Source organism: Typopeltis vanoorti, chromosome 7 (genome assembly GCF_054136105.1).
Source record: "Typopeltis vanoorti isolate ZY-2024b chromosome 7, IOZ_Tvanoo_1.0, whole genome shotgun sequence".
Lineage (NCBI taxonomy): Eukaryota > Metazoa > Arthropoda > Arachnida > Uropygi > Thelyphonidae > Typopeltis > Typopeltis vanoorti.
The window spans coordinates 126,664,440-126,680,049 of record NC_143555.1 but is presented as its reverse complement, the minus strand read 5'-3'; the positions used below and the strand labels follow the sequence as shown (position 1 = coordinate 126,680,049).

Genomic DNA, 15,610 nt, shown 5'->3' with positions numbered 1-15,610 from the left:
CCGATGACATCCCTGTACTTCCGTTCCTTGATTGTTTCCTGCTGACTTTATTGTGAAATCTGGTTATGCAGTCCAACAGCAAGAAATTTTTATTTTTCTATAACATATGCCGCACGCTCCCAAAGTCATAATCCCAAGGACATAGTTCTATCCCACTACACGGAAACACTGCTAGCTGAATATGACAGGAGAAAATGTGAATCAAAAGTTATCTACTTATCTACATATTTATTAGACAATTCTCACGAAAGAATTCTGCATGAGGGAGTGAAAGGCATTAGTCACAACTTGCAGATGACTTCCGTGTGAATAAATTTAAATGTTTCAATTTGTTTGGAGAAAACAAATGAAAAAAGTTATGCTAAGTAGTTTCTCACATGTCAGAAATGGATTAAAAAAAAAAAACATCCTAGGGTAATTGGAAGAACGACGGTATGATGGGCTCTTCAATTTGAAAAGGCCTAAGTTCGATTCTCATCGTCAGAAGAAGAATCTTCATATGTATTTTTATTATTATTATTTATTCATTTGAAACCTGAATTAGCTGATCTCATACGGAGGTTGGCAGGATTTTTTCTCTTGGAAATTGGGATATTTCATACAGACAAATCGGCCTTCAGAACACACGCAATTTACACACTAAAATACTAGTGGGGTGAGCAGTAGATGGCGTTGGTTGGTGTAGATTATGGCAGTGGCTGTTCGCTGTATTTTGGATTAAGTGGTGGAGACGGAAAGTTGTTGAGTAGGTGCCCCTCCTTGATGACTCTTTGGACACCTTGGAGACGTCACGTAATAATAATAATAACAACCCTTATGATAGGAGTGGCTTTTTACGATCCATGCGCCAATTTTTTCACGTACGAGTTCAGATACGCCACAACTCCTGTATCCGTAAAAACTCCCTGTTAAAATATGTTCATATTGACATGTGTTGATATAGACAAGGCTTAATTTTCGAAAAAGTACAAAACTACAAAAATGTTCACAAATGACGAACAAAGCACAACTCTGTTGCTACGAGTATCAGTTGTAAGCTGACTGACAAAAACTGCTCTACACACATCTCTTCTACTACTGAAAATATGGATGAAAAAATTGATCATAAGGATACAAACTTTTAATCTTTCTCATTACAATACAGTCATACCCCGACTTACGCGAATCCGGAGTTATGCGGTTTCTTATATGTACGAATTCCCGTCCCGTTTCACGCCTCATCACTAGTCGTATCCTTTTTTGGAAGAGTGTATCAATACTTGGGTGAATGAATGCATGAAGGTGGAAGACAATCACAAACATCCATGCCTACGCAGGATTCGAACCCGCAGTCTCTTCGCTGGAGAGCGGATACGCTAACCACTCGGTCAACCAGGCCGGTATCAAACGCATAACTGGTATTAAATATTCTGAAACTTGCACATAAGATAAATAAAGACGAAATACTATGATACTACGAAATACAGGCTATATGATAATAATGCCTCCTTTTTCATTGCTATACTGTAATTCATTTAACAATGAATTTTTGCATGGCTTAATCCTCCATCTTTCGCGAGCATTCTCATTTTTCGACAGTCTCTATTATTCTCTAGACACAAAAATGTATAAACTGTATAGAGAATGAGTGATTGTTAAATAAAACATATCCTCAAAAAAAAAAAAAACATCATTACTTTCTTACAGCCCTAGTATTTCGTCTTTATTTATTTACAAGTATAATATTTGTAATAATAATAAGAAGAAGATGCGTAATATTTATTTTATTTGTAATACACAAAAGCGAATTTCTGTGTTACAGAATATTTAATGCTGTTTAGCATTAGAAATACATTGAAACTGCAGATAGCAATTATCGATAGCGGCTGTAGGAAAAAAAAAAAAAAAAAAAAATCGCACAACTTCCAGGAAGCGAGACGCAAGCGCATTGCTTGTCTCTTCCTGGTTACACACACATGTCAATGGAAAACGAAACTAACAGAAACAAGGAACTTCCAACCTAACTAAAAACAAGTACCAGTGTATCGAATAAATACTTGTTTCAGTGAGATGTTTCACATAACAGTGAAGTGAAATCAGAGTGTCGCCAGTTCTTCAAGTAACTAAACAGGTAAGAATCGTTACGTGTAGTTTTAACTAAAATTAATGTAAACGAACAGCAAATTGTTTCAATGCGTGTCCTCTCCATCTATACCGTGCTTTCTATAAGCAACGGCCATTGTTAGGATATATGAGAACAGAAATTGTCTCAATGCGCGTGCTTTCCATCTATACTGTGTTTTTTATAAGCAATGGCCGTTATTATCAGGGCCGCCGAGTGCATATGAGCAGCCTTTGTGCAAACTTTGAAAAACCGCTCTCCTTGAAAGTCAATGAAAGTAATTAAACAAGGAAACATTTTTATAATTATAATATATATCTTTGTTACAGTAATAAGTACAAGAGTAATCACACAAAACAAAACAAAGAAATCATGAAAAGTAAAGTATATAATTACGAAATATATGAAGAGCCAAAGGCTTCAATTCGGCGACATATAACTTGTTTAAGTTAAGGGATATTACATCCCATATTGTTTCTTAGCCGAATAAGAAACTCAAAAGAGTTTCATGCCGAATATAGAAATTATATAAAGTTCGGCGATTCCAAGCGTAAGCAAATACCTGGATAGCAGCAACTGACCCTTTAGGTAGTGCAAGATGAGGCAACTCGTAGCAAAGGTGGAGCAAGATCCGATCACTTCTTGATATTTACATATTCTCATAGAAGCATTTCTCAGAAGGGATGTAAGTTCTATTCGCTACAAACTTGGTATTAATTAGGTCTACCTACTCACTGATGAGACCTCAATGAAGGTGGAAACCGGTCTGGGTAGTGACCAGTGACCTTCTCTCATAATGTAGAACAGTAATACAGCTCCTAGGAGCTAAGTTCACATTATGGGTAAATATCAAGAATAGTGATCGGAGCTTGCTCCACCTTTGCTATGCGTTGCCTCAGCTTGCACTACCTTACGGGTCAGTTGCTGCTATCCAGGTATTTGCTTATGCTTGGAATCGCCGAACTTTATATAATTTCTATATTCAGCATGAAACTCTTTTGAGTTTCTTATTTGGCTAAGAAACAATATGGGATGTAATATCCCTTAACTTAAACAAGTAAAGTATATAATTATATGTATAACAAAATAATTTTGGATCATATATACATAAGAAATACATAAGTTGCTAAATACAATCACATCATGAATGACATCACGTTCCTTATAAAATCACAACACTTGGTGCTTTTAATGCCTACAAAATTCTTAATTAATTCACCCAAGTCTAAACTATCCATTATATCGTTTTCTGTAAATATTATAGACAAATCTGTTAAACGTTCTTGGGTTGTGGTTGATCGTCAACATTTTTTAATTATTTTTAGTTTCAAGAAACTTCTTTCCCTTCTAGCCACTGATACTGGTATTCTACAGCCTTTTATAATATATATAATAAATATCACTTACACACTAACCACTTGGCTAGCCAAGCTGGCCGAGTGGCTAGCGTGTCTGCCCTCCAGTCAAGAGGCTGCGGGTTCGGATACCGCTGTGTGCATGGATGTTTGTGATACTAGCGGTGGTGTTCGGCGGTAAATGGCGTTGTTGTGGTCAGTTGGTGTATGACTAATATTCGCAGGCTTCTCTCGAAAAACAGTCAATTCAAATATACGTAAAATCACGGAAGGATAAATGACAATACAGACGCATGCAACCAGTAGCACACTCAGGGTTTAATCTTGGGGGGGGGGGAGGATTGAGCTCAGCTCAGTTCTTCCCTCCTGACTAACTTATATTGAGATATATAAGTTAGTCAGGGGTGTTCCCAGGTTAACATGGAAGAAATTCTTCATAGAATGGGAGATAGGATAGGATAGATGGGTTCAGAGAGACTATGACATATTTATCTCAATGTTGTTTTAGAACTCACAACATTACACTTAAAAGACATGATGCACTATGTACCATCATAAAGAACTGACTGAAACAGAAAGGATAGGTAGTGAGAAAGGAGCCAAATCACAGGACTGAGGTAGGCACAAGAAAGCCTAACTTTTGGTATCAAGATATTGTAGTGTTGTCATCCTGGATATCCAAGTCTGTGGATTGAACTGAGACCTCGATTGTTATTATTTATTAAGATTCAGGCATCCATAGAGTTAAAAGACTCATCATGGGAGATCCTTCCTAGAAAACACAAAATCTATCATACCACTCCTTGAACTCATTTGCTCTCACCACTCTGTCAGGCAATGCATTCCACAGCTCAATCATCTTCCATGCAAAGAAACCATTCCTTACCCTCTTGCTTACAACTTCCTTCCTGTCCTCGATCCTTCACCCTGTTCCACCAAATGAAAGAACTTTGCAGTGTCAACCCTGTACCTACCTCTCAACAGTTTAAAAGTCTCAATCATATCACCTCTCCTTCTTCTATCTATAAAACTCTGCAGTCCACATTCCCTCAGCCGATCCTCATAACCAACATTACATAGTCCTGAAACCATCTTTGTTATCTGCCTCTGTATCCTTTTCACAATTAATTTATTCCCTTCAAATCCTGGTGTCCAAATTTGAGAACAATAGTCCAAGTGTGGTCTGATCAGGGCTTTATACAGTGGAATGACAACTCTTTTATCTCTGCAGGTTAGCGTCCTTGTGAACATGCCATGTCACAGTGTATTAAAACCTTTTCTTCTGTCCATCAAAGGATTCAGTTGAGAAATGAAAAGTTGCAGCTGCTAAATTAGCTTTCTCCTACCTTACCAATGAGCATGCAACTTCTTGAGCTCTTGATTAAGCTCTGACACAGCAAAAAAATATCATGCAGAAAGAAAAAGGCTAAAACTGTCAACAAATGTTTTGATGTTGCACAATATTGAACTGATACATCAAATCATGGCAAATTATGGTAATCATTTTCCATTGGTTTGAGATTTTACAAAAGAAAAGGGAACTTGCTACCATCTTTTAGATTTCTAGGAAGATTTTGACAATAGCGCAAATTCAGTCAAAGAAAAAATGTGAACATTTTAAAAGAAAACCAATTAAATCTTGACTTAGCATACTCAACATACAGCACTAATGTTGATTTTAGCAAGTTTAATTCTGTGTATAAACTTCTATTAGATGAGAATGATAAAATTGTATAAACCATTAATTCATAATGCAACAAAGAAAGCATATAATAGTGTTGATGTGATGCAGAAGCATATTGATAAACAAGGTATTTCAACATTTTGCTGTGTCTGCTAAATGGTAGCAGCTCTTAAAGAATTATTTGAATGTGTTGAAACTGAACCTGCTACTCTTTTATGACACATAGAACAAAGATGGATGGCTTTTCTTATTGATAGAATGCTTAAATGCTGGCAGCAGTAATAGTATATGTTCATTCTCTTGCTAAACACAAATTATTATTATTATTATTATTATTATTATTATTATTATTATTATTCAGGCCTCCATAGAGTCTATCAAAACAAAGTCTATCATACCACTCATTGAACCATGGCAATGCATTCCATGGTTCAACCACACTCCGTGCAAAGAAACCAACTTACCAGTGGCAGCTCGTCCATAAGGGGGCTGCAGGGCTGCATTGAATGCAGCTCCAGCATTGAGTATACTAGCCAGTACTACTCGCTAATATACTCAATGCTGGAGCTGCATTCAGTGCAGCCCTTATGGATGAGCTTCCACTGCAACTCATAACTTCCTTTCATTATTCCAGGGATATAATGTCCTTGCTCCTTTCCCACTCTTCCACTAAACGAAAAAACTCCTCATTGTTAACTCTGTCTACATTCCCTCAGTCTATCTTTGTAACTAACATTGTATAGCCCTGATATCTTCTTTGTTATCTTCCTCTGCACTCCTTCCATGGTTAATTTATCCAGTTCAATTCCTGGGGACCAAATTTGAGCACAAGAGTCCAAGTGTGGTCTGATCAGGTATTTATACAATGAAATGACAATTCTTTTATCTCTGCAAGTTAGTCCTTCTCAGTATTGCAACAATCCTTTGGTTTATCTGACCATCTTTGCAATATATTCCTTGAATTTCAGGCTTCTATCAGTCATCACCCCCAGATCTCTTGCCACCCCCCACTTCCTCCAACAGGGTATGCAGCCTCCCATCAATGTATGTATCCCAAACTTCAAGACTTTACAGTTAGCTGCATTAAATCGAAACCTCCATTCATTTTCCCATCTGTCCAGTTTATTGAAATCCTCGTGCAGGGCTATCACATTTCCACTATTACTAATAACCCTTCCCAGTTTCATATCATCTGCAAACAACTGACTATCCCCTGCAATCCACTGACAATATCATTGATATAAAGGTTAAACAATACAGTTCCCAGTATGGGACCCCACTTGTGATCTTCTACCTCCTTGATACTGCTCTCCCATATGTACCTTTCTGATATCTATCAGATAGTCATTCCAGCAAAAGAATTTCTTATTTGGAAGATAAATCTGATTTTTATTATTAGTATTACTTCCGAGCCTATAGAGGCTCGGAAGTAATACTAATGCTAACACTCACAGACTACAATAACTATCACACCTTGCTTAGAATACACTCAATGTTGGAGCACCCACCACCTTCTCTAGCAGTTCATTCCACTCATTAACCACCTGCTAAGAAAACAATGTTTTACTTTCTTACTGACATGACTTTTGTTGTTTCAGTGATGACCTCTTGTTCTCGTACCACCGGTTATTTTATAAAATAATTCCCCTCTATCTATTTGATATTCTCCTCTCACCAACTTTTCAATCATATCACGCCTCCTATGTGCCATGCTCTGAAGGCACATTCCCTCAATCCATCCTCATACTTAATATTCCAGAGAGAGACAGTCTTAGTTATTTGCTTTGTCACTGTATCTCTCCCCCAATGTTTCCTTCACCAATATAGCCAGATAATCAGATCTGTGTACAGAAATCCAAATGAGGCCTAATTAGCAATGTCATAATGGAGCTATCACCTCCTTTTCCATATTTGTCAGTGTTCCTTGCATTATAGCAACAGTTTTCTGGGTAATCCTTACAACTTTTGCAATGTGACCCTTGAACTTCAGTATCCTATCCACCAGTATCTCTTGCCTCCTCCACCTCTTGAAACAAAATTCCTCCAATATGGTAAACCTTATTCCATCTTCTCTGGCCAAAGTGCATAACTTTACACTTAGCAATTTTGAAACGATATTCCCATTCTTCAGTCCAAAGCACCAACCTATTCAAATTCTCTTGTAACAGCAACATATCAGAACTTCCTGACATTGCACTTTTTAATTTAGCATCATCAACTGAATATCCCTTTTCACACCATGAATGATATCATTAATCATCATCAAATTCCTAACATTTACCTTCAAGGGGTGTACAGGATATGATAATGCTACACGAAAAATTTACATCATTACTAACTTCCTACGTACAATTTTCTGCCAAATCAATCTGTTACATGTCAAAGCTATAACATTGTCAGATCTTATATTTATATATCTATCTTCTAAGGCACTTTTTACCATAATCAATCCACCTATATCTTGGTCTTCGTCAGGGTCGTTTTCCTGCCAACCTGGCAGAGAACACTTATTTGGCTAATCTTTCCTCACTTATTCTGTTTTAGTGACCATACCACCTGAGATTAGCTCTGCTAACGCATTCCTGGATGCTGACAATATCAAGTTCTTTCCTAATATCCTCATTTTCAATATGATATTGCCATTGATGCCAGCTGTTTACGCCCCTAATCTTTCTCAGGACTCTCATATCTGTGATCTCTAGTCTTTGGTCAAGTGTTTTACTTCTGACCCAACTCTAAAATCCATAAGTTAAAATTGGTTTGAACACTGTCTTGTATACAGCTAATTTAGTGTTCCGACTAATTTCTCTCTTATTCCATATAAATTTAATTTCTCTCTTATTCCATATAAATTTATTCAGTTGACTTCCTACCATACCAGCTTTGTTGATTCTGTTGTCTATTTCCATATTTAATTTATCATATCTTCACTAAAAATCGTGCCTAAGTAGCTGAAATGTTTTACTTGTTCCATAGGTTCTCCATTCACAATGCAGCTGATATTTTCACTGCTTCTGCCTATTTTCATTATCTTTGTCTTGTTATTGCCGGACTTCATACCATATCTATCACAACAGTTATTCAATTTAGTCAGGGAATCTTGCAGACTTGTAGCAGATTTATTTAGAAGTATGATATCATCAGCATAAAGCAAGGAGCTGACATTAACATCTCCAATTTTGATATCAGGTTTAATACCACTTTCCTTCATAATGTAATCCATATAGATAATGCATAACAGAGGTGATAACGTACATCCTTATCTGACACCAAATTTAACATTAAACCATCTTCCTGTACTTCCTTCAATTCTAACTGCTGACTTACAACTCAAATAAAGACTAAGTATTGCTTGATGTAGTGATCCACTGACACCATACAACTGTAGCGTTTTGAATAGCTTCTGTCTTGGCATCTTGTCATATGCTTTTTCTAGATCTACAAAACTTAAATACAGATCTTTATCATATTCCCATGACTTTTCAACTATTTGTCGTAAAGTGAATATCTGATCCTGACAGCCTCTATTTGGCCTGAATCCAGCTTGTTCCTCACCAAGCTTCTCTTCCACAATCCTTCTCAACCGTTTCTCAAGTATACTGGCATAAATCTTACCAGGAACACTCAGTAGAGAAATACATCTGTAATTCTCACAATGAGTTTTATTCCCCTTTTTATATATGGGTACTGTGAGAGCTCTACTCCAATCATCTGGAATTTGTCCTTCTGTCCAGGCACTCTGAACTATGCAGTGTAGCCACTGTAAAACGTTTATACTTCCATACTTGAGCATTTCTGGTCTAATATCATCTACTCCAGTTGCCTTTCCACATTTCAGGCTTTGATGGCATTTTCTATTTCAAGCATAGATATGTATTCCTAATTGCATGTGCTGTCATCACTGCTAGTTTCATTTAGCAATTTTTCGAAGTAATTATTCCATACTTCAAGGATATCTTTTTCTCCAGTTTTCATATCACTTTATCATCTCTAATTCCTTTTACAGCACTCTTTCCTCCATTTCTGAGCTTATTCAACAACCTCTGGAATATATTGCCACCTTCTTGATATTTATTTTCTATGTTCTTACCAAAGTCTTCCCATGACTTCTGTTGAGCTAGTTTTACACAGTGTTTAGCTTTCTTACATTTGTCTCTGTATTCTCCAAGAGCACAAGCTGACTTATTTGCCAGGAACTTTGATATGCCTTCTTCTTTTCCTTCACTGCCTCCTTAACTTCCTGTGTCCACTAGGGAGTTCTGATTTTTCCATCCTTGCAGATAACCTTACCACATGTCTCTCTGGCAGAATCAATCAATGTTTTCTTCAGAGCTTGCCACTGAATCTCCAAGATTTGATTCCTGTTCTCAAACTCTTTCATTTTTTCTTCAATAATATTTGTGTATTTTAGTTCTACAGTTCACACCTGAGAGCTGCTCAACTTTTATTCATTTGAAAACTTTCTTACATGTTTTTATTTTCAATATGAAATTCAATTTTATGCTGCTTAAGATTAAATGGTGATCACTTCCAATTTCAAATCCTCTGTATACTCTAGTGTCCTGCACCAGAGAGAAAACATCACTATCAACAATAATATAGTCAATGAGATTTTTCTTATTCCTTGCCTCTTCTCTCCATGTGAATTTGTGCAGATTTTTTTTTGTTGGAACATGGTGTTATTAATAATCAGTCCATGTCCTGAGCAGAAATCCAACAAGTATTTGCCATTATTAGCTTTGCTCTTTTCTCCAAATTTTCCCAAAATATTTTTGTATGTCTCACAATCATTTCCTACTCTGCTATTTAGATGCCCAACAAGGACCAACTTTTCATTTTTCATTGTGTCAGTTGCTTTTTCTAAAATAATCCCGCATGATCCCACAGAAGGTTCTTAGAGGAACCTTCTGTGGGATCATAGGCACAAATAAGTCTCATTGTTCAGTTCCCCATTCTCATATTTGCCCACATTACTCTACTTGAGACTGCCTGCCATTCAAGAAGATTATCCTCGTATTTTGTGTTGAATACTATGGCTACTCCTTCTTTTCCTTGATTGTCATTGCCTGAATATAACATTTTGTATTTATTGCTCACAAAGAGCTCACCAGTTTTGGTCTTTTTTGTTTCAGTCACCCCTATTATGTCGATCTGGTACTTATCTAATTCCTCAGCTAGCTCCATTTCTTTGCCATTCAGGCTTCTTATGTTGATAGTATCGATCTTCAATTTTGGTGATATTGAGTTGGGGTGTATTTTATGATTTGTTCCAGTAGCTGACTTTTTTACTGTTCGCCCTGGTTCCCTGACAAAAACAATGGGGGCCTGGTTTAACCGGACGACACCCCAGCCAGCATGAAATTCTATCATGTTGCACCATCATTTAATATTGTGGTTTAACCAATAAGAATACAATTTGGTGCTAAATCCCAAATTGCCAGCCCATCCTCGTTTGTTCAGTATCCAGGTAGATACCTAACAGGGTGCACCACGAGAAGGTGAGGATTGGACATGGTCGTTTCTCCACATTCCTTTCAAGGCGATGTGGAGGTCTCCTCTCTGTTATACAGATTTGACCCTGGTGAAACTGGTGAAACTGGTGAGCTCTTTCTGAGCAATTTATACAAAATGTTATATTCAGGCAATGACAATCAAGGAAAAGAAGGAGTAGCCATAGTATTCAACACAAAATACGAGGATAATCTTCTTGAATGGCAGGCAGTCTCAAGTAGAGTAATGTGGGCAAATATGAGAATGGGGAACTGGACAATGAGACTTATTTGTGCCTATGATCCCACAGAAGGTTCTTCTAAGAACCTTCTGTGGGATCATGTGGGATCATTTTAGAAAAAGCAACTGACACAATGAAAAATGAAAAGTTGGTCCTTGTTGGGCATCTAAATAGCAGAGTAGGAAATGATTGTCAGACATACAAAAATATTTTGGGAAAATTTGGAGAAAAGAGCAAAACTAATAATGGCAAATACTTGTTGGATTTCTGCTCAGGACATGGACTGATTATTAATAACACCATGTTCCAACAAAAAAAAATCTGCACAATTAATATATAAGTTAAATAACACTGATCCTAGACAGAACTCTGGTACTACACTTATCATCTTATCCTTTTTGATACACTGCAACTCCATACACTGATCGCTGACTCCTATCAGTGAGCTCTCCAGTAAATTTTTAGTCAATCTTCCTATCTTTTTTGTTTTGTGATCCTTTTCTTCAATTGATTGACCCATGAATTATGATTTGCAGGTTGCTATTGAAGTTCTCAAATATTCTGTTTTGTTATGAACTGTTTGAGGAGTGTGTGGGTTCCAGGAACTTTGTGGGAAAATGAAGTTGGCTTGAATGAAGCAGTAAATGAAGAGTGGTTAGTCTTTGATGCTTTTACTGAGGTAAACATTCAGTATCTCTTTTAAAAATTATTCCATATATTATGAGCATTCTATGCTCTGATGCAGTGTGGAGCATATGTCATTTCTTGTCATCATGATGAAAGGAACCTTTATATGGGCTTTTTCAATTGTTAGGTGGTTAGCCAATCTCATATGGAGGTTTTTTTCTCTCAGAAACTCGGGTTTTTTCATCCTGCGTACTGTACAGGAAAATTGACCATCAGAATATATGTTGGTGGTGATGGGTGATAGATGCCGTTGATGGTAGTGGGAGTAGGGGAGATGGTGAATTAAGTAGTAGGGTAGATGGTGAGTGCCTTCTTGCAATGAGTCCTTGGAATACTTGGAGTTGTCACAATAATAATATCAAACCTCAGTTTTATAAATATTAGTGGCTGTTTGTCCATAAGGGCTGCAGGGCTGCATTGAATGCAGCCCTGCAGCCCTTGAAATACATTAAAAATACATTGAAATACATTAAAGGAAAAGGAAATATATTGAAATCTGCTCTAGTTCATCTAAGTACTACAGAATATAACTGTGGGTGTGGTAGTCCACCTGCCCACAGCTATTACCTTCTAGTACTTCTTCTGTTGTTATTATTATTATTAAATGATAATCATTTCCAGTGACATCAAGCTGAATATCAATGGCCTGCATGCGCACACCCACACAGAGACATACATACATACATGCATACATATATGTATATATATTAGCACTGCATTGAATGCGGCCCTTATGGAAGAGCCATCACTGGATATCATATTTTGCATTTGTGATGATGCTCTTGAATTTTTTCAGTAGTACTGTACATAAATATTTCCAATGCCACTGTGTTCTTTTGTAGCAGATATGATCCCTGTGCTGACTTTTTATAGATAATTGAGAATGTCATTTTTTTAAAGCTTATAGTTACTTCTGTTTGATATTCACTTGAAAAATGAATTAGTAAAATTTGAAATAAAACCAAATAGCAGAAAGTTGAGTTAGCTGTTTAGCACATAAAAATTGTAAAAATTGTAAAAATTATGTGCCAGCAATGCAGGTAAACTAAACCTTCATTTTGATGGTTTAAGTTTTGGTGGTTACATCACTGAACAAATTCATTTGTAAATGAATAATTATATGTATTATTTAACTTTAAAATTGCTGCTTTTTTAATGTGTATCTAAAATTTGACAGTGTTTGCTAAATTCTAGAGAAATATTCAAACATATTGAAGTCTGTAGAATAAGACAAAGCAAATACATAAAAAGGGATAAAAACACACACACACACACGCACGCACGCACGCACGCGCGCACACACACACACACACACACACACACACACACACACACACACACACACACACACACACACACACACACACACACACACACACACACACACACACACACACAGAGAGAGAGAGAGAGAGAGAGAGAGAGAGAGAGAGAGAGAGAGAGAGAGAGAGAGAGAGAGTGAAACACGATAAATGATAAATTATATTTTTACCTGAAACTTTGCTTTCTGTGGCAGGTGCTTACAACGATGTACGTGACCCTTGCAGAGTTTGAGCAGTATGTCAGAAGCCAGCTGACATATGTGACTACTGAAATTACTAATTTGGTATCCTCAGCACCAGCTTTATTTGAAACATGTAATGAACAACTGAAAAGATGGATTGACCACAGGAAATATTGCATTAATGAGATCAAGAAAACAAACTCCAAGGATGCTAATGGGACTTGGAATGTTTCAGAATATTTGGGGATACCGACAATTTCTTCAAACATGATATACTATGGAGTTAGTGCTTCTCCAATGGGGGGAGCCACTGGATCTGGATTTACCACATTAATAAAGAGTACATTTGGAGCTGGGTTGACAAAGATTGGAGCTAAACTTGGACTTGGAAATATGAAAGAGATACTTCAAACTGAAGATGAAGACTGGAGTAAACTTTTTCAGTGTGTTGATAACTTTAATCAGAAACTTGGGATCCTTAGAGATCTGCTGGATAAGATTTTTGATTCATCATTCTGGCAGATGCTAGCATTATTTCTGAAAACTAACTTAGATGAGTCTTGCCATGTAAGAATATTCAAGTCCTTAGAATGTTTGACTCAGCTAAAGAATTTTGATAGCTTTGTGAAATGGAATGAAGAGTTTGATTCTTTAAAAAATGTATTTGAAAGAAACACACCATTACTTGATGATAAGGACCTCACCATGGACTTAATTTTTCATATATTAACCTCCTTGCAAGTTGTTGTAGCACACTTACCAGTTATTGAAAAATTCCAAGAGTGTACAACAAATGTTCTATCTTTTTTCCCTCAGCATGAAGGGAACCTCATAACTGTTTTTGAAAGAATTCTGCTGAAGATCAAAGAAAACACCACAAATGTAGATCAAACAGTTTATGTGATTTCCTGTTTGGAAGAAGAGCAAGAACAAGTGACACGTATTTTTGAAATAACAAGGATTACTTTTAAAGAAGTTGTTTTAAAATTTACTATAAATAAATAAATAAAACTTGTATCATTCAAGGATTGTTGCAAAGAAGAAATGTAAAATTAAAGATGAAGCTTCTTCATGAACTTCCTTCCAAGTTGTTGTACACTTAATTATTAAATAATCCAAACACATACAGTATATTCTATTCCTTATTCTCTCAGCATGAAGAAAACTATATAATCATTTTAGAAAGGCTTTGTTTTTTTAAGGTAAGAAGATGCAAGAAGTGTCGACTTAGCATTTTATATGAGCTGTTTAGAAAAAGAGCAGGAAGAATTGGAACACGTTTTTGAAATCTGATTGCATTCAGTAAAGTTAGTTTTACCTTGTAGCATCCTTTATGAATCTCTTATTATAACCAAGTTTTTCTGTTGTATAGGTGTGATTAAAAATCAGTGCTCATATATATCATGTTCAGTAGTTTTTGAACTGCTTTACATAATGAATTTCTTGAAAGCTGGCTGAATTCATTAAAAATGAGCAAGCACTACATCCCTACATTAAAGCTCTTTTTTGATGAATCAAGAATTAAAAGAAAGGAACAAGAATATTTGATGATACTCTTAAGTGCAGCAAACTCATTTATCTGATATAATCATTATGACTGCAGCACATTAATTTTCTTTAAAATAATTAAATATAATGATATGTTATTATGTAAGAAGAAATTATATTCCTATTTTCATCATTATTAAACTGAAGAGTATGCAAACAATAGCTAGTTCATGAAATTGCATTTATGTTGTGTATGTACTAAAAATAGCTCCACAAAGAAATGGAATTGTATGTATACCTGCAATGCAAAACTATATGATAATAAAGATTTTCATCTTTGTAGTATTGTCACATTACTAATGTCTCTGAATAAGCAATCCATAGCAAATCTCCATGTTTCTTAGTATTATTTCAAATAGCATTTAGTTAAACTGTACTGATTTTTGCTGTACTGGAAATCATTTCATTCAATTCACACTTCTTTATAATAACAGTCTCACACTGTGTGATGAAAATCATCTATTATATTTTATTGTAAACACCATAATACCAGCTTGACTGAGTTGTAGCAGAAAGACATTCTCATTTACATACAGACAAATTGGCCTTCAGAACACACAATTACAGGCAAAAAAATATTATTGGTGGAAGTGGGCGGTTAATGGCATTGGTGTAGATCAGCGTTTGCCAAACTATGTTCTGCGGAACATCAGTGTTCCCTGGAAAGTGAATAAGTGTTCCGTGAAAAATTATCAAAATTAATATGAGCCTAGAATGGTTTTAAATGCTGTAACAAAGTTTAAACATGTTTGAAAATGAGGCACTCCTCACCAGGACCGGCACATAGTATTTTTCTTGTGTGTGCAATTAATGTTTGGCTCCTTTTCAAAAAAGTTTTTTTTTGAATAAAGTGTGAATAAAACGAACAGGAAATGAAAAACAAATAAAAACTGCTTTACAGTATAATGTTACCTATGGATTAGTCCTGCTTATACACATTTTTTCTAAGTTATATAAATTTTCAAAATAATATAAAATAGTAATATAAAGTTAAGAGATT

The 15,610-nt window shown here is 35.9% G+C and overlaps 1 protein-coding gene across 1 annotated transcript; it reads left to right on the top strand.

Annotated features, from left to right (window-relative positions):
- Nucleotides 1-1,968: 1,968 nt before the first annotated feature.
- On the top strand, nt 1,969-14,906 carry LOC150105043 (uncharacterized). The gene is made up of 2 exons (XM_090395466.1): nt 1,969-2,110; nt 13,075-14,906. The coding sequence occupies exon 2, from the start codon at nt 13,087-13,089 to the stop codon at nt 14,065-14,067; it is 981 nt and encodes a 326-aa protein (XP_090251592.1). The 5' UTR covers nt 1,969-2,110; nt 13,075-13,086; the 3' UTR covers nt 14,068-14,906.
- The last annotated feature ends 704 nt before the right edge of the window (nt 14,907-15,610 follow it).